At 46.5% G+C, this 22,843-nt stretch overlaps 1 protein-coding gene across 4 annotated transcripts in view; it reads right to left on the reverse strand.

Moving 5' to 3' along the window:
• HNF4A (hepatocyte nuclear factor 4 alpha) overlaps positions 1-22,843 on the reverse strand; it is a 79,114-nt gene that overhangs the window by 39,067 nt on the left and 17,204 nt on the right. For 2 of the 4 annotated variants that reach the window (XM_030825511.1, XM_030825509.1), the window contains one exon: positions 4,492-4,713. The exons of the other annotated variants lie outside the window; for them this stretch is intronic. In XM_030825511.1, coding sequence (XP_030681371.1) covers positions 4,492-4,531 — 40 coding nt within the window. In that variant the 5' untranslated portion in view covers positions 4,532-4,713. Of the gene's footprint in view, positions 1-4,491; positions 4,714-22,843 lie in introns of those variants that run through there. 4 annotated transcript variants of the gene reach the window in all.

The following is a 22,843-nucleotide window of genomic DNA, read 5'->3' on the forward strand; positions in this document are numbered from 1 at the left end:
GGAGTGGCAGCTGGCCACAGACTGAACCATAGACTTGGGGCCCAGACCTGGGGCCCCTCGTGGAGTCTCAGAGGGCGAAAGGGACTTGCTCAAGGCCACGCAGCGGTGGTGGGTGAGCTTTGTCTTAACAATGAGCACTTTCTACTTCATCACAGACCATGAGTGGCATTGTGTTTGTTCACCCAATGATGGGTGGCCACTGGCTCGTCACAGGAGTATTTCCGAGAGGAAGATGAGGGAGCTTGGGGCTGAAGGCCAGTGGGTTTGGAAGGAAGCAACATTCATGTGGTTAACTGATAACCGGGCCCCATCCCTGGGCCTCCTTCCTCCCTCCCTGTCCTCAGCCTGATTAAGACCAACTTACCCAGCTGCTAATCATTGCTGAGCCTGTTGATTTTGCCTTAAAAAATTAACTGGGCATGAGTTTGCGGTTTTCCTCACCCCTAACCCTGAAAAGGCCTGGGTGGGCAGGAGGCCTCGAGGGTTATGCAAGAGGCTGCTGGCCTCCCAACGCATATCCCACGGCCACCTCGGCTGCTCTCCAAAGAGGAGGCTTTGCTCAAGAGTCAACAGTCTGCTTGTTCCCCCTGTGCTGGGTCCTAAGCAAATTTGCTCTGTTACCAAAGAGAGATAAAGGCAGCTGGGGGAGAGCTTTCCAAACAGGGATGGGAAGCGGCAGCTTTGAGCTTGGGGTTCTAGAACTCTGCAGTGTCAGAGCCAGGAGAATCTTCAGGAGGATGTGGGCTGAGGCTTTTCAGGCTGGGTTCCGAGGCTCCCAGGAGCCAAGGGTATGCATCCACAGGCCCAACTTCAACCGGCGACTCCCTTTTACATGTAATCTTAATATTTTATTTGAGGGTTGGAAAACCACTGATCCAGCTCCATCCCCTCACTGCACAGATGGGGAGATGGAGATCAGAGGGGGAAGTGACTTGTCCAAGGACAGAAGGTCACCTCGGGTATTCAGGGGCTCCAGCCAGCATGGGAATGAATCGTGGGGTCTCTGTGGACCCGAGCAATGTCTTGAGGGACATTGGTGAACAAGACGGCTCTGCAAATGCCTTGCCATGCCGTTCTCCCCCTCCTCCCAGGGCTGGCTGGAAGCAGAGAGATGCCTGAGAGCCATTGGAAGACCCAAGTCAGGGGAATGCACCTGGCTGTGTGTCCCATGGGCCCTGTGAGGATGTGACCAGCAGCCATGCACTGCAAACCAGAGACTACGTTATAATCCATCTCAGCCACGTCCTGTCTCTGGAGGCATCAGCACTTTGGAAGGCTGAGATGGGAGGATTACTTGAGCCCAAGCGTTTGAGACCAGCCTGGGCAACATAGTGAGACCCTGTGTCTATTTTTTAAAAAGACTTTTTAAAATTAAAGACAGATGCCCAGTCCCTATCACGAAAAAGATGCAGAGCCTTGCCTTGACTCTCTCCACCTCTCCCAGCCTCAGTTTCTTCACCTGTAAATTGGGAATTATAATACCTAACTTCCAGGGTTGTCATGAAAATGAAATGGAGCAAAATATACACATTGATCATCATGGCCACTGGATATGCAGCTGTTTTAGGAGCTTTGCATGTGTTACTTCCTGGATCCTCCCAGCCACTGTGGGAGGTAGGCAATGCTTTCACCATCATTTTGCACACCAGAGGCACAGGCAGGTTGAGCCATATACCCATGCTCACACAGCTGATGAGAAACAAGAAGTAGAATTGGAACTTGGGCAGTCTGTCTCTAGAGTCCGTGCCTCTAACTCCAGGGCTACCCTTCCCTTCCAGGGATGCCAGTGAGAGATGGCCAGGAGAACGGCAGAGAGCAGGGCACTGTGGGAGATGCTGACTGTAAGGCTCCGGAGGTAGGGCAGAGAGTATGGTCTGGAGAATGATCAGGAAGGAAGCCAGGAGGACTTGGATCTGTGTGGGTGGGGCCTCTCTGCGGCTGCCTCTTGCCAGGTGGCTTATGACATCTGGGCCGAGGGTGTTGTTCTCCTCCTGTTTATGTTCATCCCTCCTGTTTATATTCCTGAATTTATCTGCAGGGGTGACCTTGGGAATTAGATGCGGCCTTCCCGGCCCTTGTGGGGCCTGAAGGCTGATGGGAGCCCCTGCCTGATCCAGACTCTGGTTTGGGGAGTGAGGGCTGAGCCCACATCCCAGAAGCCACCCTTGGTCTCCCCATTCTCTTGTTCTGAGGGGCCCCAGGGATTTGCCAGGTCACTAAGGTGAAGTGTTTGGAAGTCCTGAGGCTCAGGCCAGAGTTACTGCTCTGTACAGTTGTGCAGGTTGCTCACTGCACAAAGGTTCTCCAGCCAAGAAGGCAAGTAGGGATGGAAATCCAGCCCTTATTCCACTTGCCAAGCGAAGCGCCCATGGAGCTCTGCCTGCCCAGAGTGGGGTGCTTTTTTCTTATTTGCCCTAGGGCTTCATGTGAGCTGCTGGGTGCCCTGCCAGCTCTGGTTCCAGCCACTGTGTGTCCTTGGGCAAGGTCATTTCCCTCCCTGGCCTTGGTTTCCCATTGGAGAAGAGGCCGAACACGGTGGCTTACACCTGTAATCCTAGCACTTTGGGAGGCTGAGATGGGAGGATTACTTGAGCCCAGGAGTTTGAGACCAGCCTGGGCAACATAGTGAGACCCTGTGTCTATTTTTTAAAAAGACTTTTTAAAATTAAAGACAGATGCCCAGTCCCTATCACAGACCAATGATCGAATCTTGGGGTAGGGGTGGGGAGGTGCCAGGCATCTATATTTTCGTGCAGCCAATATTGAGACCCACTGTAGGGGGGCTTCAAATTTGAAGCTGGAAGGCCTTCGATGGCACCCTAGTTCTATCACTTACTGCAACTTACTAGTCAAAACCTCAGTGAGGTTCAGTTTTCCCATCTGTAAAGTGGGAATGATGATCATTTCCTCCCAAAATCAAAACGCCAATTAAATGAGATAATGTTCAGACAGTGCTTGGCACCGTGTTCCCCAGGTAGGGAGCTCCTGATTCTTGCTACCAAGACTATTATTGTTGTTATTGGCAATTTGACGTTGACAAAATAAAGGGCCTTTCTAGGTCAAGGATTCGGTGACTTGAAGACAGGCCTCCTCTCTTCCTTTGAGTCAGTTTCTAGTACCTGGGTCTAAATCTTGGCTGCACACCGGTCATATTATTGAGGTATGTGTTATTATTATTATTTAATATTTTACTTAATTTGTGAACATCTTTACATTTAGTTTTGAATTGGTGCTACATTCACACGGTTCAGAATCAAACCATAAAAGGTGTGAAGTGAGAAGTCTTGCTTCCAGCTCTGTCTCCTGTTCACCTGTTCTCCCTGACTTCCTCACTATGGGGGACCACATCCCTTACAGATGTATCTGCCAAGGTTTCTTTATACAGACCAGACAGCACGTAAGATCATACATGAGTAGCCTCTGCTCTTACACTGTTCTGTATCTTGTTTGGTTCATTTAATATCGCAACCTGGAGATGTTTCCATAGCAGCTGAGAGCAAGCTCTGAGGAAGGAAGGGTGATTGTCTCCCATCACAGGTGAGGAAACTGAGGCTCAGAGAAGGAACATCATTTTCCCAGTGAGCCAAGGCAATGATGTTAGACCCATCTCTAGCTGGCTCCAGAGCCGGTGTTTATGCCCCTGCACTGATATGGCCTTCCACGAAGCCCGGCCCAGAGAGCTTGGGAGTCTGGTTACATCTCTCCCACGCAGGCCTGGCCTTCTCAGGACAAGAGGTGAGGAGGGGAACTGTCAGGGTCCTCACTGTGTCTGGACCCAGAAATCCCAAAGAGAGGATGAAGTGTGGAACAAAGAATGTCCCAAGTCATCCAGATAGGGACCCAGTGGGAAGGTGTCCCCTGGATGGAACAGTGGGGGCCTGGTGGCTGTGCCCGCCAGCACTGGAGAACCTGCCAGGAACTCTCTGCCAGCCTCAGGTGGTGCGGGTGGCAGGGGAAGTCAGGAGGAGGATGAGAGGCAGGGAGGGAAGCATGGCTGATGGGACAAGCTCTGGGTGAGGGGATGGAGGGGACCCCATGCCTGGAGCTCAGGAAGGAGGATTTGGAGTTCAAGGCGGAAGTGGCAATGAGATTTTAACCGATTGTTTTCTGCTCAGGGAACTTCAGGGTTCCCTCTGGATTCTTGACCTGCTTCAGTTTGCTGACTCACTGGCTTTGGGCAAGTCATTTTCCCTCTCCGTGCCTCAGTTTCCCCAACTGCCAAATAGGAGAGATAAGAGATCTGGTCTTTAGGCAGCCTTGGAGTACCCCTAATACTCTACGGGGCTCCTCTCACCTTGTTGAGGTCGTCTGGATCCTCCTTCTCTGATCGGAACGTCATTCACCCATCAGGGCCCTGGACGTTCCTGGGTTAGGGGATGAGAGTACAAATCCTCCACATTGCTCCCAGTCTGGAATCCTCCCCCTTGGTCCTGTGTCTCTCTCCTACCATCCCATCCTTCCTTCCAGGCAGATGTGGAGTCAGGACCATACCTGGTGGGTCCCGGGGGAAGCCCTGGCCCCAGTCCGACATCCTCCTCCTGCTGCTATGGGGTCCCGCACAGTGCACAACCTCTTCATCCTTGAGGGAGCTCCTGCTGGCCCCCCTCGGCACCCCAGACCCTGTGAGGGCCGCTGGGCAGAGTTAATCCCTTAATACTGGTCACAATGAGATTTCAGGGATGGTGGGAGGCGGTCTCCATGGAAACTGCAGACCTGTCCAGGATCCATGCAAGGAATTAGCCCCAGGGCTCTGCAAGGGGCTCCTAGAGAGCCAACCCCAATAGGAATGGGAGACGCAGTGGTCTGGACTCCTGGGTCCTGCTCTGGACTCCTGGGTCCTGCTCTGGCCCTCCCGTTGTCTCTCTGGAGGGCTTGGAAAAAACCGTAACTCTTGCATTGCTTCAGTATCCTGCTCAACTGGACAGAGCCATATTCACAGGGAGAGCCCTGTCACCTTTCTGAGCCTGTTTCTCCAACCCCCTATTGGCGCTGTAATCCTTAACCCAGTGGCTTTTCTAGAAGAGTGCAGACTTCAGAGTCTGCCAGACCTGAACTTGAAACTCAGCTTTTCCCTCTACGACTGTAAATTTAGCTGAGGCATGTCACTTCTCTGAGCCTCAGCTTCCTCATCTGTATGATGGGCACAATAATAGCAACATGGCATCCCTCTTGTGCTGGCTGGTGGGTGGTAATACCCAGTGAATGAGAGTCTCCTTCTCACCTCTTCCTGACTGCCCCGCCCATACTGCACATTTGCCCTCCCCAGCCACCTGCAGCTTCCAGAACCCCGTGGTCTCAAGCAGAGAGCTGTCACACTTCTTTCTTTGCTTTCTCATCCTCCAAGTCCCATCTTAGTCATGTTCCTCCGGGAAACAGAACGCCGGGGTCCTCCTCTGTCCCCCCACAGCTCCCAAAGCTTTACATCTTCATAGTTCAGTCAGATGGTAGTTAGACTGGTTGTCTGCCTCCTCCATTGGACTGTGTCCCATCTACCGTTGTATTCCCAGGACCCATTTGATATAAATAGGCTGGATGGATAACTGAGTGAACGAAGGAAGGAAATCGTCCATCGAAACATTCAACATTTATTCAGCATCGTTGTGGGTGGTGGAGATGCAGCAGTGAAGACCATGGGCAAAATATTCCCCTCAGAGGGTTGCAGATGAGCAAATAAAAATACAGGATGCCCAGTCAAATGTGAATTTAAGATACACAAGGAATACTTTGTTAGTATGAGCGTGTCCCAAATAATGCATGGGACCTACTTATACTCTTAAAATGTGCTGTTCATCTCACACTCAGATGAAACTGGGTGTCCTGTGTTGTGTCGGGCAACCCTACACCCTCCCTCACAGAGCTTGCATTTTGGTGGAGAGGCGGGTTGCAGACATAAGCAAGTAAATAAATGAAAAACGAAATCAATTACAAACAGTGGTTAAGTGCAGGGAAGACGCACAGCGCGATGTGATAGCACCTGGGGATGGGCAGGGGGCGATCCCCTGAGCTAGTGGCCTTTGCCTGCACAGGTCATTTTAGCTCCAATGAGATGCCGATTTGCAAAAGTTCTTTGAGGATCTTAAAGGGCACGGTGGAGGCTGCTAAACTTGAGAGAAGGGCTCTGAGGAGGGCAAGGGGCGCACCTGAGGGAGTGGGGCTGCTAAGTCTCACTTGATAGACTCCACAGTTTTGCAACTTGGATCCGGGCCTTCACAAACCTTCGCGAACCCGCAGCCCCACCCCTTGGGTCAGCCAATGTCTTCTGTGGGGCTGGGAGCCAGGGGAAGAGGCCAAAGGGACTGTGCAGAGAAGCGTGGCCACCCGGGCCACAGTTGGGAGCCCTGACACCGTTTCCCGCCCCACCTCATCCCCGGTTGCCCCAGGGCGCAGGGCAGGGCTGGCACCGCGCTGGGCCGGAGGGCGTCCCGGAGGAGGCGGCCAAGACTCTCCGCAGTGCTGCGCTTTGCGCTTTCCGGGCTCCTCCTCGTGGCCAATGCAGGAACTGGTGTTCAGAAACTTAAATAGCCTTAGGGACATCACCAATCACAGCAATCCCGCCAATCACAGCAATCCCGCCAATCACAGGCCCAGACGCACTATGTTTCTCCAAATCCAGAGGGTGCCTGCTCGGTTCGATCACCAATCACAGCTCATTGGGTTTAGTTACGTAGACGAACATCTCCCCATCACACACCAGCACATGGCCACTGCAGCAATCAGAACGTTAGATTTTAAAACCAGTTCCCAGGGTGGCAGCTGCTGCCCTTCCACCACCTACTAAACTTCTGTTCCCAGCACCTTGTTCCAATGTACAGAGGTCTTTGAGGAAGGTTCCAGGCTTTGTGCTGCTTCCTTGTGGAAGCAGATGTTAGCATGTATGGGGCATTTATAATGATATTACTATCATTAAATGTCATCCCCATTATAAAAATTAAGGTAGGCAGGGCGTGATGGTGAGTCCCTGTAATTCCAGCACTTTGGGAGGCCAAGGCGGGAGGATCGCTGGAGCCCAGGAGTTGGAGGCTGCAGTGAGCCATGATCGCGCCACTGCACTCCAGCCTAGGTGATAGAGTGAGACTCTGTCTCAATTTAAAAAAAAATTAATGTGTGGATATAGGAGTGTGGAAAAATTATAACCTTTGGGTTAGACACACCTGGAGCCCATATGCTATCTTTGTGAAGTAGGACAACTCACTTCCCCTTCCTCAGTCGTCAAAAGAGAATGACAGTCATATCTATATGTCATATATCATCACCCACCTTCTCTCAGTTATTCAAGCCAACATCTTGCAAGTCACAGTCTTTGTGCTGTGTTTCTCATGCCTTCCAGTTCATCAGAAAATCCACTTCTTGCCACCCTCCAAACAGAACCTAGATTTTTCATCTTTCCATCTCCACCCCAGCCAACCTTATGCATCATCTCTGGAGGTCTGCAAAAGTCTTTTCACTTCTTCTCTCTCTCTTTTTTTTTTTTTTTTTTTTTTAACCTGGCAGGGTTGGGGAGGGGATCTCCCCCCGCTCCACCCCCCGCCTCCCCTCTGCCTGCCTCTGCCCCATTCCTTCACTTCTTTTTCTCCTGTGGCTTCCCTGCCCCCTACTCTTCACTCAGGGGCCAAGGGTGATCTTGTACAAATGTACGTTGGCTCAGATCCTCTTCTACTTAAATTTTTATGACTTCCTATGCATTTATAACAAAACTCATGCAACTCCCACTTTACACTGTGAGGCCATGCACGCCCTTGTTTTTATATCCCTCCATCTCCCACCTCATTTCATTCCACTTGCCCCCACCCCTATCAGCAGCAGGCACACTAGCCGTTTTTACAGTTTTTCTTTCCTGTCTTGGGGGCCTTTGCACATACTTTCCCCTCTGCCTGGAATACTTCTTTTTCTATTTTTTTAAGGTGAAGTTTCGCTCTTGTCACTCAGGCTGGAGAGCAATGGCACGATCTCGGCTTGCTGCAACCTCCGCCTCCTGGGTTCAAGCAATTCTCCTGCCTCAGCCTCCTGAGTAGCTGGGATTACAGGTGCCCGCCACCACACCCGGCTAATTTTTTGTATTTTTAGTAGAGATGGGGTTTCACCATGTTGGCCAGGCTGATCTCAAATTCCTGACCTCAGGTGATCCACCCACCTCGGCCTCCGAAAGTGCTGGGATTACAGGCATGAGCCACCACACCCGGCCTGGAATATATTTTAGTAAGTGTTTAATGGATATTTGTTGGATGAATGACTGAAAAGGTCTTTCAAGAGGAACTGACAGTGATGTAAACTTCAAGTGCTCGGTGCGTAACAGGTATTCAATGAAAAGGATTCTATGCATATAGTAGACATTTTGGAAAGTAAAATAAAAATTGAAGATTTAAAAATCACATGTGCTCCAACATTTAGAAAGGTTCAAACTCTTAATTGCTAACCAGGGTTTCTTGACCTCAGCACTAATGACATTTGGGCTAGAGAATTCTTTGTCATGGGGACTGTCCCATACATTGTCCCTGGCAGCATGTCTGGCCTCTAGCCACTAGATGTCAGCAGCACTTTCCCCTACCCTCAAGGTGTGATAACCAAAACTATCTCCAGACATTTATAAATGTCCCTTGGGGGTTGAAATTATCTCCACTGAGAACCACTGTGCTGGGCTTCTACCCTTACAAGAAATTTTCTCTCAGTCATTCAATGCTTCTCAAATCTTGGTGTCCATAAGAATCATCTGGGGCCATTATTAAAAATTCAGATGCCAGCTGGGTGAGGTGGCTCACACTTGTAATCCTAGCACTTTGGGAGGCCGAGGCAGGTGGATCACTTGAGGTCCGGAGTTTAAGACCAGCCTGACCCACATGGTGAAATCTCATCTCTACTAAAAATACAAAATTAGCTGAGCGTGGTAGTACATGCCTGTAATCCCAGCTACTTGGGAGGCTGAGACAGGAGAATCACTTAAACCCATGAGGCACAGGTTGTGGTGAGCCGGGATCGTGCCATTGCACTCCAGCCTGGTTAACAAGAGCAAAACTCCGTCTCAAATAATAAAAAAAAAAAATCAGATGGCGGCTAGGCACAGTGGCTCACGCCTGTAATCCCAGCACTTTGGGAGGCGGGTGGATCACCTGGTTCAGAAGTTCAAGACCAGCCTGGCCAACATGGTGAAACCTTGTCTCTACTAAAAAAAAAATATATATATATATTAGCCAGGCATGATGGTGCATGCCTGTAATCCCAGCTACTTGGGAGGCTGAGGCAGGAGAATCGCTTGAACCTGGGAGGTGGAGGTTCCCGTGAGTGAAGATCGTGCCACTGCACTCCAGCCTGGGCGCCAGAGCGAGACCCTGCCTTAAAAAAACAACAACAAAAAAATCAGATGCCTGGGGTCCTACCTCCAGGTACCAGGATCAACAGTGGGCCTAGTCATCAGATTAAAAAAAAAAATTTTTTTTTAATAGATAGACGTGGGGCATGGTGGCTCACACCTATAATCCCAACACTTTGGGAGGCCAAGGCAGGTGGATCACTGGAGACCAAGAGTTCAAGACCAGCCTGGCCAACATGGTGAAACCTCGTCTCTACTAAAAGTACAAAAACTAGCTGGGTGTGGTGGTGCATGCCTGTAATTTCAGCTACTTGGGAGGCTGGGGCAGGAGAATTGCTTGAACCTGGGAGGCGGAGGTTGCAGTGAGAAGAGATCAGGCCACTGCACTCCAGCCTGGGTGACAGAGTGAGAATCCATAAATAAATAAATAAACAAACAAATAAATAAATAAATAAATTTTAAAAATAGAGACGGGGGCGGTGGGGGGGGGGGTCTTGCTATGTTGTCCAGGCTGGTCTTGAACCCGGGCCTCAAGCAAATCCTCCCACTTCAGCCTCCCAAAGTGCTGGGATGAAAGGCAGGAGCCACGGGGCACCTGGCCCAAGTGTTTAATGAGCTTCTGGGTACTTCTGATACCAGGTGCCCTCAGACCGCACTTTGAAAATTCCTCAAGGAGGCCTCCTAATCACCTGATCACCAAGCCCTGTGTGAGGCTCCCTACCCACCTGGACCCTCTCCTTGAATTCCTCTCCTTTCCAATTACCCTTCCCTAGATAGCTTTTCAAAGTAGTGACAGAACCAAACCCTAGCTCAGCCAAAGCCCAAATTGCCTCATCTCCCTTCAGGGAATAGGCAAAAAAAAAAAAAATCACAGAGTTCAGCTGAAACCACTTAGGAAGTACCAGCATCCCCACCCCCCCACCCAAAAGGACTCCTGAATTGCAGCCTGAGAGATGTGTCTGCTCATCAGAATAATGTTGTCAGACTGTGTTCTTCCTGGGGGATCATCACACTCCCTTTTCTGGGAACAAATGTTGGCCACTTGGTGGAGTGGACCGTCATGATCTAAGTCAGAAAAATTCAATGAGTCATGACTCAGCCTATCTCTCTAGACCCACCTTTCACCCTCCCTTACTTATATCTCTCTGAGGGCTGTTCTCAACTATTCTATTTCTCTCCTTTCCGGCACATGATGGGATTGCATTTTCTTGCTTCCTTTGAAATGAGATGTGACCATGTGACTTCTTTCGGGTAATGAGATGTGAGCAGAAACAACCTGTGTCACACCTGGGCAGAAGCTTTAAAGGCCAGTGCTGCCCTTGTTGGGGAAGCAAGTGTAGATATGAATCATTCCACGACGCGGAGCGCCCCCTGCCGACCCATGCTGGGCGTGTACTGTAGGTGAGCAATTAATTTCCGCTGTTCAAACCACTGAGACTTAGGGGTTTTTTTGTGGTTGCAACCTAACTTCACTTCACTTGACTGAACACAGTCTTTCCAAAGTTTCACTAATTTTTTAATGACCATTATGATTTTTTCATATCTGTAACATTTTTCTTACATCAACTCACTTCTTTTTACTTCAATTTATTTTAGAAAGAAATATTATTACTACCAAATGAAACAGTATCATAAGTAGAAAGCAATGAGAAAATAAACAGAATGAAAGAAATCCTTATATCAAATCCTGACTTAATACTATTTGCCTTTCAAAGCCTCTGGACCTTTAGTCTTTCTTTATTAAAAAAAAGGAGCCAGGGGTCCGGCGTGGTGGCTCATGCCTGTAATCCCAGCAATTTGGGAGGCTGAGGTGGGTGGATCACCTGAGTCAGGAGTTCAAGACCAGCCTGACCAATATGAGGAAACCCCGTCTCTACTAAAAATACAAAAATTAGCCAGGTGTGGTGGCATGCACCTGTAATCCCAGCTACTCAGGAGGCTGAGACAGGAGAATCACTTGAATCTGGGAGGTGGAGGTTGCAGTGAGCCGAGATCGCTCCATTGCACTCCAGCCTGGGCAACAAGAGTGAAACTCCATCTCAAAAAAAAAAGGGAGCTGCGGCGGTGGCTCATGCCCGTAATCCCAGCACTTTGGGAGGCTGAGGTGGGCAGATCACTTGAGGTCAGGAGTTCAAGACCACCCTAGCCAACATGGTGATATCCCATCTCTACTTACAATACAAAAATTAGCTGGGCATGTTGGCAGGCACCTGTAATATCCCAGCTACTTGGGAGGCTGAGGCAGGAGAATCACTTGAACCCAGGAGGTGGAGGTTACAGCGAGCCGAGATTGCACCACTGCACTCCAGCCTGGGTGAGAGAGTGAAGACTCCGTCTCAAAAAAAAAAAAAAAGAGGTCCCCAAGTACTTCTCAATCTTTTGGATCCCCAAAGCTGTCTAAGATTGTCAGAATATTTGAAGGCAGCACAGTATTGAGGCTGAGTGTACCAATTCTGGAACCTGACATCCTGGGCTCTGGGCTTAAATTCTAGTTCAGTCACGGACTAGCTGTGTGACCCTGGACAAGTTGCTGAACTTCTCTGTGACTGTTTTCTTATTTGCAAAATAGTGACCATAATGATGTGTATGGCATTAGGTCCTGGTGGGGATTATTTGTGTTAATGTATAAAAAGGGCTTAGAAGTGTGCCTGGCACTTAGTGAGTGCTATGGAGGTATTACCTATAAAATGATGGCAGGACCCAGATCCAAATAGATTTGGTGAATTATTGTTTGTTTTTTTGAGACAGGGTCTCTGTCACTCAGGCTGGAATGCAGTGGCGCCATCACAGCTCACTGCAGCCTCCAAGTCTCCAGGCTCAGATGATCCTCCTACCTCAGCCTCCAGAGTAGCTGGGACTACATGTGTGGACCACCACCCCTGGCTAATTCTTCTATATTTTGTAGATATGAAATTTCACCATGTTGCCCGGGCTGGTCTGGAACTCTTGGGTTCAAGCAATCTGCCCCTCCTTGGTCTTCAAAGTGCTGGGATTACAGATGTGAGTCACCCTGCCCAGCCTGGAGAAATGTTTGAACTCCATGGAGAGAAGTGAAAAACCCTCCGCATTGGTTAAAAATAAATCACCTGGATGATTTATTTATTTAGTGTAGATGGGAAAAGCTACCTTAGCAGAAAGTGACATAGCAAACTTCTAGAGGTTTTACTTGGCGGCAGCTGCCCAAACCTCTAACCCAGTCGTATGTGTCATTAGAGAGAATGTAGTTCCCAGGTCAGAGGAGCTAAGAGGTCCTTCGCATTCTACTCCTAAGGACCATATATGGACAATTGTGTTTAGTTTTCATTTTAATATGAATACTTAAAATTTTCCTAGGATGACAGAGGATGAGAAAGCTATGCCCCTTAGGCCAGGTGCAGTGGCATGGCTCATGCCTGTAATCCCGGAGCTTTGGGACACCCAGGTGGGCAGATCACGAGGTCAAGAGATCGAGATCATGTTGGCCAACATGGTGAAACTCCATCTCTACTAAAAATACAAAAATTAGCCGGGCGTGGTGGTACGCACCTGTAGTCCCATAGTCGCAGCTGCTTCGGAGGCTGAGGCAGAAGAATTGCTTGAACCTGGGAGGCAGAGGTTGCAGTGAGCCGAGATCTCACCACTGCACTCTAGCCTGGTAGCAGAGCGAGAGTCCGTCTCAAAAAAAAAAAAAAAAAAAAAAAAGAAGAAAAGAAAGAAAGCTATGCCCCTTGAAGAATAATCGAAGATCCAAAAGAGTTCTGGGCTGTGTATTGGAAAAGAGGAGAGAGAGGTCGTGTAGCAGAGTGGCCAGGGCCATTGCCTTTGAAATATCAGTGGTGCCATTTACATAACTGTTGGACCTTGCTAAAATCGTAAGCTCTTCAAGCCTTATTTGCTTCATCTATAAAATAGGAATCAATGATAGGACCTTTTCATAGATTGCTTTGTGGAGTAAATGTGTTAAACCTTATAAACCTGGCAGGTAGCTGCCCAGCATATAGTTGTGTTATTTACTCAATTCAAAGTACTTTCCTGCCGGGCGCGGTGGCTCACGCCTGTAATCCCAGCACTTTGGCAGGCTGAGGTGGGTGGATCACTTGAGGTCAGGAGTTCGAGACCAGCTGACCAACATGGTGAAACCCTGTCTCTACTAAATATAGAAAAATTAGCCGGGCGTGGCGGCGGGCGCCTGTAATCCCAGCTACTTGGGAGGCTGAGGCACAAGAATCGCTTGAACCTGGGAGGCGGAGGTTGCAATGAGCCACGATCGTGCCGTGAGAATCAGTCTCAAAAAAAAAAAAAAAAAAAAAAAAAGCAACAAAGTACTTTCCTTTGGAAAAGAGTGCCCACTGGCTGGGTGCGGTGGCTCACGCCTGTAATCTCAGCACTTTGTGGGGCTGAGGCAGGCGGATCAGTTGAAGCCAGGAGTTTGAGACCAGTTTCACCTGGCCAACATGGTGAAACCCTGTCTCTACTAAAAATACAAAAATAAGCCAGGTGTGGTGTCATGTGCCTGTAGTCCCAGCTATTCAGGAGAGTGAGGCAGGAGAATCTTTTTTTTTTTTTTTTTGAGACAGAGTCTCGCTCTGTCACCCAGGCTGGAGTGCAGTGGCGCAATCTCGGCTCACTGCAAGCTCTGCCTCCTGGGTTCATGCCATTCTCCTGCCTCAGCCTCCCGAATAGCTGGGACTACAGGCGCCCGCCACCACGCCCAGCTAATTTTTTGTATTTTTAGTAGAGACGGGGTTTCACTGTGTTAGCCAGGAAGGAGAATCATTTGAACCCTGGAGGTGGGGGTTGCAGTGAGCAGAGATCGTGCCACTGCACTCCAGCCTGGGTGACAGAGTAAAACTCTGTCTCAAAAAACAAAAAGCGCTCACTGATTCCTACAGCTTCAGAGAATGAACCAGGACCAAAATGTGGATGCTACAGGAAGGAAACTTGAGGCTCAAAATGGAGAAGATCTTTCTGTAAAATACAATTGTTCTACCACAGGAAAAGCTGCTTTATTAAGTAGTGAGTATTCTGTCATTGGAAGTATTAAGCCCAAGCTAAATGGTCAACTGTGAGGGAAGGATGGTGAGAGGATTCCAGTGGGTTAAAGGTCAAATCAAAGAGCATCTACCAGGTGCAAAAGTCTTAATTAATAAAGTACTATCAAAACCAAATTCATGTTTGGGAAACTGTATATTCACATGCAAAAGAATGAAATCAGACTCTTTCCTTACACCATATATGAAAATTAACTGAAAATGAGTTCGACGGAAAAGTATAAAACCTTTAGAATAAAGGTTCTTTATGTGCATTTGGATATGACACCAAAAGCGCAGGAAATTTTTAAAAATGAGACAAATTGGACTACATCAAAATTAGAAAAATTTGTGCACCAAAGGACACTTGACAGTGAAAAAGCAACTTACAGAATGGGAGAAAATATTTGCCAATCATATATCTGATAAGGGGTTAATGTCCAAAATATATAAAGAACTCTTACAACTCAATAACAACAACAAAAAACTTAAAAAATGGACAAAGAGGCCAGGTGTGGTGGCTCAAGCCTATAATCTCACCACTTTGTGAGGCAGAGGCAGGAGGACTGCTTGAGCTCAGGAGTTTAAGACCAGCCTGGGCAACATAGTGAGACTTTGTCTCTACAAAAAAATTTAAAAATTAGCCAGGCATGGTGCACACCTGTAGTCCCAGCTACCTGGGAGGCCAAGGTGGGAGGATCACTTGAGTCAAGGAGTTTGAGGCTGTTGAGCCATGATCCTGCTGCTGCACTCTAGCCCAGGTGACAGAGCAAGACCCTGTCTCAAGAAAACAAAAAAATTGGCAAAGGACTTGAATAGGCATTTCTCTAAGGAAGATATACAAATAACCATTAAGCACATAAAAAGATACTTAACATCACTAATCATTAGGGAAGTGCAAATCCAAACTGCAATAAGAGGCTGGGCACAGTGGCTCATGCCTGTAAGCCCAGCACTTTGGGAGGCCGAGGCAAGTGGATCACCTGAGATCAGGAATTCGAGACCAGCCTGGCCAATATGGCAAAATCCCATCTCTACTAAACAATACAAAAATTATCTGGGTGTGGGCCAGGTGCAGTGGCTCACGCCTGTAATCCCAGCACTTTGGGAGGCTGAGGCGGGCGGATCATGAGGTCAGGAGTTCGAGACCAGCCTGGCCACCATAGTGAAACCCCATCTCTACTAAAAATACAAAAATTAGCCAGGCATGGTGGCATGCATCTGTAATCCCAGCTACTCGGGAGGCTGAGGTAGGAGAATCACTTGAACCTGGGAGGCAGAGGTTGTAGTGAGCTGAGATCGCACCACTGTACTCCAGCCGGGCAACAGAGTGAGACTCTGTCTCAAAAAAAAAAAAAAAAAAAAAAATTATCCGGGTGTGATGGCACACGCCTGTAATTTCAGCTACTTGGGAGGCCGAAGCAGGAGAATCACTTGAACCCCGGAGGTGAAGTTTGCAGTGAGCCGAAACTTCACTACTGCACTCCAGCCTGGGTGGGCAACAGAGCAAGACTATGTCTCCAAAAAAAAAACCAAAACAAACAAACAAACAAAACACACAATAAGAGACCACCTCACACCCATTAGGATGGATATTATTAAACAGTAACAAAACAGACAATAGCAAGTGTTGGTGAAGATGCGGAGAAATTGTAACCCTTTTACGTTCCTATCACTGCTGGTGGGAATGTAAAATAGTGCAACTTCTGTGGGAAGCAGTATGGCGGTTTCTTAAAAATGAAAAATAGAACTATCATATGATCCAGCAATTGTACTTCCGAGTATATACCCAAAAGGACCAAAAGTAGCATCTGGAAGAGAGATTTGTATACTCAAGTTCATAGCAGCATTATTCATAATAGCCAAAAGACAGAGGCAACCCAAGTATCAATCAATGGATGAATGGATCAATAAAATGTGGTATATGCATACAATGGAATATTGCTCAGCCTTAAAAAGGATGGAAATTCTGACACATGCTACAACATGGATGGATCTTGGGGGCATTATGCTAGGGAAAAAGCTAGTCACAAAGAACAAATACTGTATGATCCCACTAACCTGCAGGAAAGTAGTCAAGTTCATAGAGACAGAAAGTAGAAGGAGTTTGCCAGGGGCTGGGAGGAAAGAGGAACTATTTTCTTTCTCTTTTTTTTTTGAGACGGGGACCCTCTCTGTGGCCCAGGCTGGAGTGCAGTGGCCCAATCTCGGCTCACTGCAACCTCCACCTCCCAGGTTCAAGTGAGTCTCCTGCCTCGGTCTCCTGAGTAGCTGGGATTACAGGCACACACCACCACACCCGGCTAATTTTTTTGTATTTTTAGTAGAGACGAGGTTTCTCCATGTTTGCCTCCCAAGGGGAGCTATTTTCTAATGGGTACAGTTTCAGTGTGGGAAGATGAAAAAAGTTCAGGTGATGGACGGTGGTGATGGTTGTATTACAATGTGAATATATTTAATGTCTCCAAACTGTACATTTAAAAATGATTGGCTGGGTATGGTGGCTCACACCTGTAATCCCAGCACTTTGGGAGGCTGCGGTCCGTGGATCACCTGAGGTCAAGGGTTCAAGACCAGCCTGGCCAACATGGTGAAACCCGTCTCTACTAAAAGTACAAAAATTAGCTAGGCATGGTGGCAGGTGCCTGTAATACCAGCTACTCGGGAGGCTGAGGCAGGAGAATTGCTTGAACCTGGGAGATGGAGGTTGTAATGAGCCGAGATCGTGCCACTGCACTCCAGCCTGGGTGACAGAGCAAGACTCTGTCTCAAAAAAAAAAAAAAAAATCAAGCTTCATTAAAACCTAAAAGAAGATATTTAAAAAGAGACTGAAAATACAAGTTACAGACTGACAAAGGTATTTTCTGCTAATATAACTGAGAAAGGATTAGAATCAAGAATAAATAATTCCGGCACTGCATTGAGAATGGATTATTTCAGTGAATGGATGCGTTGACCACACTGTAGTGCATGTAGTGCAATGTTTAAAAACACATGTGGCCAGGCACAGTGGCTCACGCCTGTAATCCCAGCACTTTGGGAGGCTGAGGCGGGTGGATCACCTGAGGTCAGGTGTTCAAGACCAGCCTGGGCAACATGGTGAAACCCTGTCTCTACTAAAAATACAAAAATCAGCTGGGCGCAGCGGTGCATCCTGTAACCCCAGCTACTCAGGAGGCTGAGGCAGAAAAATCACTTGAACCTGGGAGGCGGAGGTTGTAGTGAGCCGAGATCGTGCCACTGCACTCCAGCCTGGGCGACAGAGTAAGACTCTGTCTCAAAAAAAAAAAAAAAAAAATACATGCATAAAAGATGTTTCTAAGAGTGCTAAAAAAATGCCTACAAATTGATAAGGAAAGGTAAATAATATAATAGATAAATGGTCAAAGGATGTGAACAAGCACACTCATAATGGAGGAAACTCAAGTGACAAAAGAACTTCTCCCTCTCTAGTAATAGAGGAAATGCAAATTTGAAAGTGAAGTATAATTTTACATTCAGTATCTTACAAAATCAAGTGCTGGTGAGGTTGTAGAGCAACCAAAACTCTGTAACTATTGTTTGAAGTGGAAGTTGGCATTCAAGAATGAGCAATTTAGCAACATCTCTTAAAAGTGTTGATATCCACTGTCTAAGATACAGAAATTCCATCTCTACATGTTACCTAGAGAAACTCTCATCCACAGGTATAAGAATAGTCTTTGGAGTATCATTTGAGATAGTGAGCCAAGATCATGCAACTGCACTCCAGCCTGAGTAACAGAGTGAGACTCCATCTCAAAACAAACAAACAAACAAAACAGAATAAATATACTCAGGATATTTATAGACACTTTTATTTTATTTTTTGTTATTTCAACTTTGTTTTTTACCTGCCTCCCAGGTTTAAGCGATTCTCTTGCCTCAGCCGCCCAAGTGGCTGGGATTACAGGTGCCCACCACCACACCTGGTTAATTTTTATATTTTCAATAGAGATAGGGTTTCACCATGTTGGCCAGGCTGGTCTCGAACTCCTGATCTGAAGTGATCCACCCGCCTTGGCCTCCCAAAGTGCTTGGATTACAGGCATGAGCCACCACGTCTGGCTGCATGTGTTTTTAAACATTGCCCAGCCCGTTATTTCAACTTTTATTTTCGAATCAGGAGGTACATGTATAGGTTTGTTACAAAGGTATATTGCATGATGCTGGGGTTTCCAGTATGAATGAATTCATCACTCAGGTAATGGGCATGGTACCCAATAGGTAGTTTTTCAGCGTTTGCCCCTCCCTCCCTAAACCCTTTGGTTTCCCCAGTGCCTATTGTTCCCATCTTTATGTCCATGTGTACCCAAGGTTTAGCCCCCACATATAGGTGAGAACATATGTTATTTGGTTTTCTGTTTCTGCATTAGTTTGCTTAGGATAATGGTTTCCAGCCATATCCATGTTGCTGCAGAGGACATGATTTCATTCTTTTTTATGACTGCATAGTACTTCATGGATACACAGCGTTTTATTTCTTTTTTATTTTTTGATAGAGACAGGGTTTCACCATGTTGCCCAGGCTGGTCTTGAACTCCTAGGCTCAAGTGATCCACTCGCCTCGGCCTCCCAAAGTGCTGGAATTATAGGCGTGAGCCACTGTACCCAGCCTACACAGCATTTTAAATGAGTGACCTGGTGCAACTTGTATCATCATGAAAAGATCCAGAAACCTATTATGAGGAGTAATAAAAGGAAGTTGCTGCAGGATATGTACAGTATATCATTTAAATAAATTTTCCAGATAAGCAAAATATTTTACTTTGCTTATATAGCCAAAGTATGGTAGAACTGTGAAAATGTGTCTGGCAATGACACATTACCAGATAAATACCAAATACACATGATAAATACCAAATGGTGACCATGATCACCACTGAAGGGTGGCAGGGTGATGGGATCAGGAATGAGACAAGGGGCTTCAACTCTAAGTGTAATGTTTAATTTGTCATTAAAACAAACAAACGAACAACATCCAAAGAAAACATGGTCATATAATAAGATTTGACAAAATTGAGTGGTGAATACATCAATGTTCATAATATTATTGTCTATACTTTTCTGCACATTTGTAATATTTCTTACTTTAAAAAAAGGAGAAATGAGATTATAAAAAAAAAGTCAACCATCTTCCTACATACCAGCTACAGACAATTTGGTAGTATAATTTTAAAAATCATACAATTTGCACAATGACAACAATTTGCACAATGACAAGCAACTGTGGGAAAAAATCTAGAAACCTATATATATATTTTTTTCTTTGAGATGGAGTCTCTGTCTGTTGCCCAGGCTGGAGTGCAGTGGCATGATCTTGGCTCACTGCAACCTCCGCCTCCCAGGTTGAAGCAATTCTCCTGCCTCAGCCTCCTGAGTAGCTAAGATTACAGGTGCATGCCACCATGCCCAGCTAATTTTTTTTTTGTATTTTTAGTAGAGACAGGGTTTCATCATGTTGGTCAGGCTGGTCTCAAACTCCTAACCTCGTGATCCGCCTGCCTCAAGCTCCCAAAGTGCTGGGATTACAGGCATGAGCCACCATGCCCGGCCCTAGAAACCTATTTTTTAAAAGCAACTAGGAGTATATCTAAGATATAGCATTTCTCTGTCTGAGAGCAGGGAGAGCTTGCATAGGTGTCAACGTCCTTCAAGGGACTCTTGAAACTAATTGAGGGCCCTATACGCTGCAGGCATTTCTTGGAGTGGCCAAGGCATTGTCATGTGTTAAGAATTCTGAGAAATTCTCGGATAATGAAATTTGTGCAGCTTTCTTTAATTCAGCACTTTTCAAACATCTAACAATAGAATCCTTCTTGTCTGAGGGGCCTTGTCTTAGGAAAGGCTGCCCTAACAACTTCAAAGTCCCCTTCCAACTCCCACAGTCCACCATTCTAGTCTTGGCTCTGCCACTAACTTACTGTATAACTTTGGCCGAATCACCTTTCCTCTTGGGGTCTCAGTTTGTTAAGTTATTAACAGCCTGGGTGACAGAGCAAGACCCTGTCTCAAAAAAAAAAAAAAATTTCCCTGGCAGAAAATTTATAACTAAACCCACCAAAGCAATCGCAACAAAACCAAAAATTGACAAGTGACACCTAATTAAACTAAAGAGCCTCTACACAGCAAAAGAAACTATCAAGAGTAAACAGGCAACCTACAGAATGGGAGAAAATATTTGCAAACTATGCATCCGACAAAGGTCTACAAGGAACTCGACAATTCTACAAAGAACTAGAATCTACCAGAATCTACAAGGAAGTTAAACAATTCAACAAGCAAAAAACAAAGAACCCCAGCAAAAAGTGGGTACAGCACATGAACAGACACTTCTCAAAAGAAGATGTACAAGGGGCCAACAAAGATGAAAAAATGTTCAACATCACTAATCATCAGAAAAATGCAAATGAAATAATGAGATACCATCTCACACTAGTCAAAATGACTATTAAGTTTCTTTTTTTTTGTCCCCACCCTTGATATCTGAAGAATGGCTATCATTAAAAAGTCAAAAAAATAACAAATGTTGGCAAGGCTGTGGAAAAAAGGGAACACTTATACACTGTTGGTGGGAATGTAAATTAGTTCAGCCACTGTGGAAAGCTATTTGGAGATTTCTCAAAGAACTTAAAACAGAACCACCATTCAATTTAGCAATTTCATTATTTGGTATATAACCAAAGGAAAATGAATTGTTCTACCAAAAAAACACATGTACTCATATGTTCTACACAGCACTATTCACAATAGAAAGATATCAGCCAGGCACAGTGGCTCACACCTGTAATCCCAGCACTTTGGGAGGCCGAGACGGGCAGATCACCTGAGGTCAGGAGTTCAAGACCCACCTGGCCAACATGGTAAAACTGTGTCTCTACTAAAAATACAAAAATTAGCCAGGCATAGTGGCACATGCCTGTAATCCCAGCCACTTGAGAGGCTGAGACAGGAGAATCGCTTGAACCTGGGAGGCAGAGGTTGCAGTGAGCTGAGATCACGCCACTGCACTCCAGCCTGGGCGACAGAGTGAGAGTCCATCTCAAACAAAACAAAACAATAGAAAGACATGGAATGAACCTAAGTGCCCATCAACAGTGGAATGGATAATGAAAATGTGGTACATATACTATGCAATACTATGCAGCCATAAAAGAGAACAAAACCTCAACCAAGTTCAAGGATAGTGTCAAAAAATAAAAAAGAGAACAAAATCGTGTCCTTTGCCACACCATGAATGGAGCTGGAGGACATCATCCTAAGTGAATTAACACAGAAACAAAAAACCAAATACTGCATGTTCTCACTTGTAAAAGGAAGCTAAACATTGGGTACACATGGGCATCAAGAGAGGAACAACAGACACTGCGGACTTCTAGAGGAAGGGCAAGGGCTAAAAAACTGCCTCTTGGGTACTATGCTCACTACCTGGGTGATGAGCTCAATCATAGCCTAAACTTCAGTGTCATACAATATACCCATGTAACAAACCTGTACACGTACCACCTGAATCTAAATTAAAAGTTTAATTAAGGCCTGGCGCAGTGGCTCACACCTGTAATCCCAGCACTTTGGGAGGCTGAGGTGGGTGGATCACCAGAGGTCAGGAGTTCAAGACCAGCCTAGCCAACATGGTGAAACGCCACCTCTACTAAAAATACAAAAAGCAGCCAGGCATGGTGGCACGTGCCTGTAGTTCCAGCTACTCAGGAGGCTGAGGCAGGAGAATTGCTTGAACCCAGGAGGCAGAGGTTGCAGTGAGCCAAGATCGTGCCATTATTCTAGCCTGGGCAATGGAGAAAAACTATCTCCAAAAAAATTAAAAAGTTTAATTAAAAAAAAAAGGGCGTGTATAGTTTGAACTGTAGGATCTCTTACCTTTTCCCAGCTGTAACACTTCATGTTGGACCCCACATTTAGGGGTTTATTAGGGGTTTTTTAGGAGTTTGGTTTTATTTCTCCTCCCCCAGTTAGCTGTTTCTTACTTAACTAAAGCAGGTTCATGGTAGAGGAATTACAAAAATGCAGAGAAGGATGATTAAAAAAGAATTAAACTAGGCTGGGTGTGGTGGCTAACACCTGCAATCCCAGTGCTTTGGGAGGCCGAGTTGGAAGGATCATTTCAGGCTAGGAGTTTGAGACCAGCCTGGGCAACACAGTGAGACCCCATCTCTACAGCAAATTTTAAAACTTAAAAAAATTAAAAAGTAAACGTTAGCCAGGCATGGTGGTGTGTGTCTGTAGTCTCAGCTACTTGTGAGGCTTAGGCGAGAGGATGGCTTGAGCCCAGGAATTTGAGGCTGTAGTGGGTTTTGACTATGCCACTGCACTCCAGCCTGGGTGACAGAGCAAAACCCTCTCTCTTAAAAACAAATCAAATTTACTCCAAATGCCACTTTGGGCTCTTTATGATGATAGCTGACATTTATAGAGCCTTTATGTGCAAAGCGCAGTGCTAGGATATCTCATTTAACTTCTCGTTGAAGTGGAGGTCAAGTCTATTCTTATCCT

The sequence above is a fragment of the Nomascus leucogenys genome, chromosome 13 (assembly GCF_006542625.1).
Source record: "Nomascus leucogenys isolate Asia chromosome 13, Asia_NLE_v1, whole genome shotgun sequence".
In the NCBI taxonomy this organism is placed as follows: Eukaryota; Metazoa; Chordata; class Mammalia; order Primates; family Hylobatidae; genus Nomascus; species Nomascus leucogenys.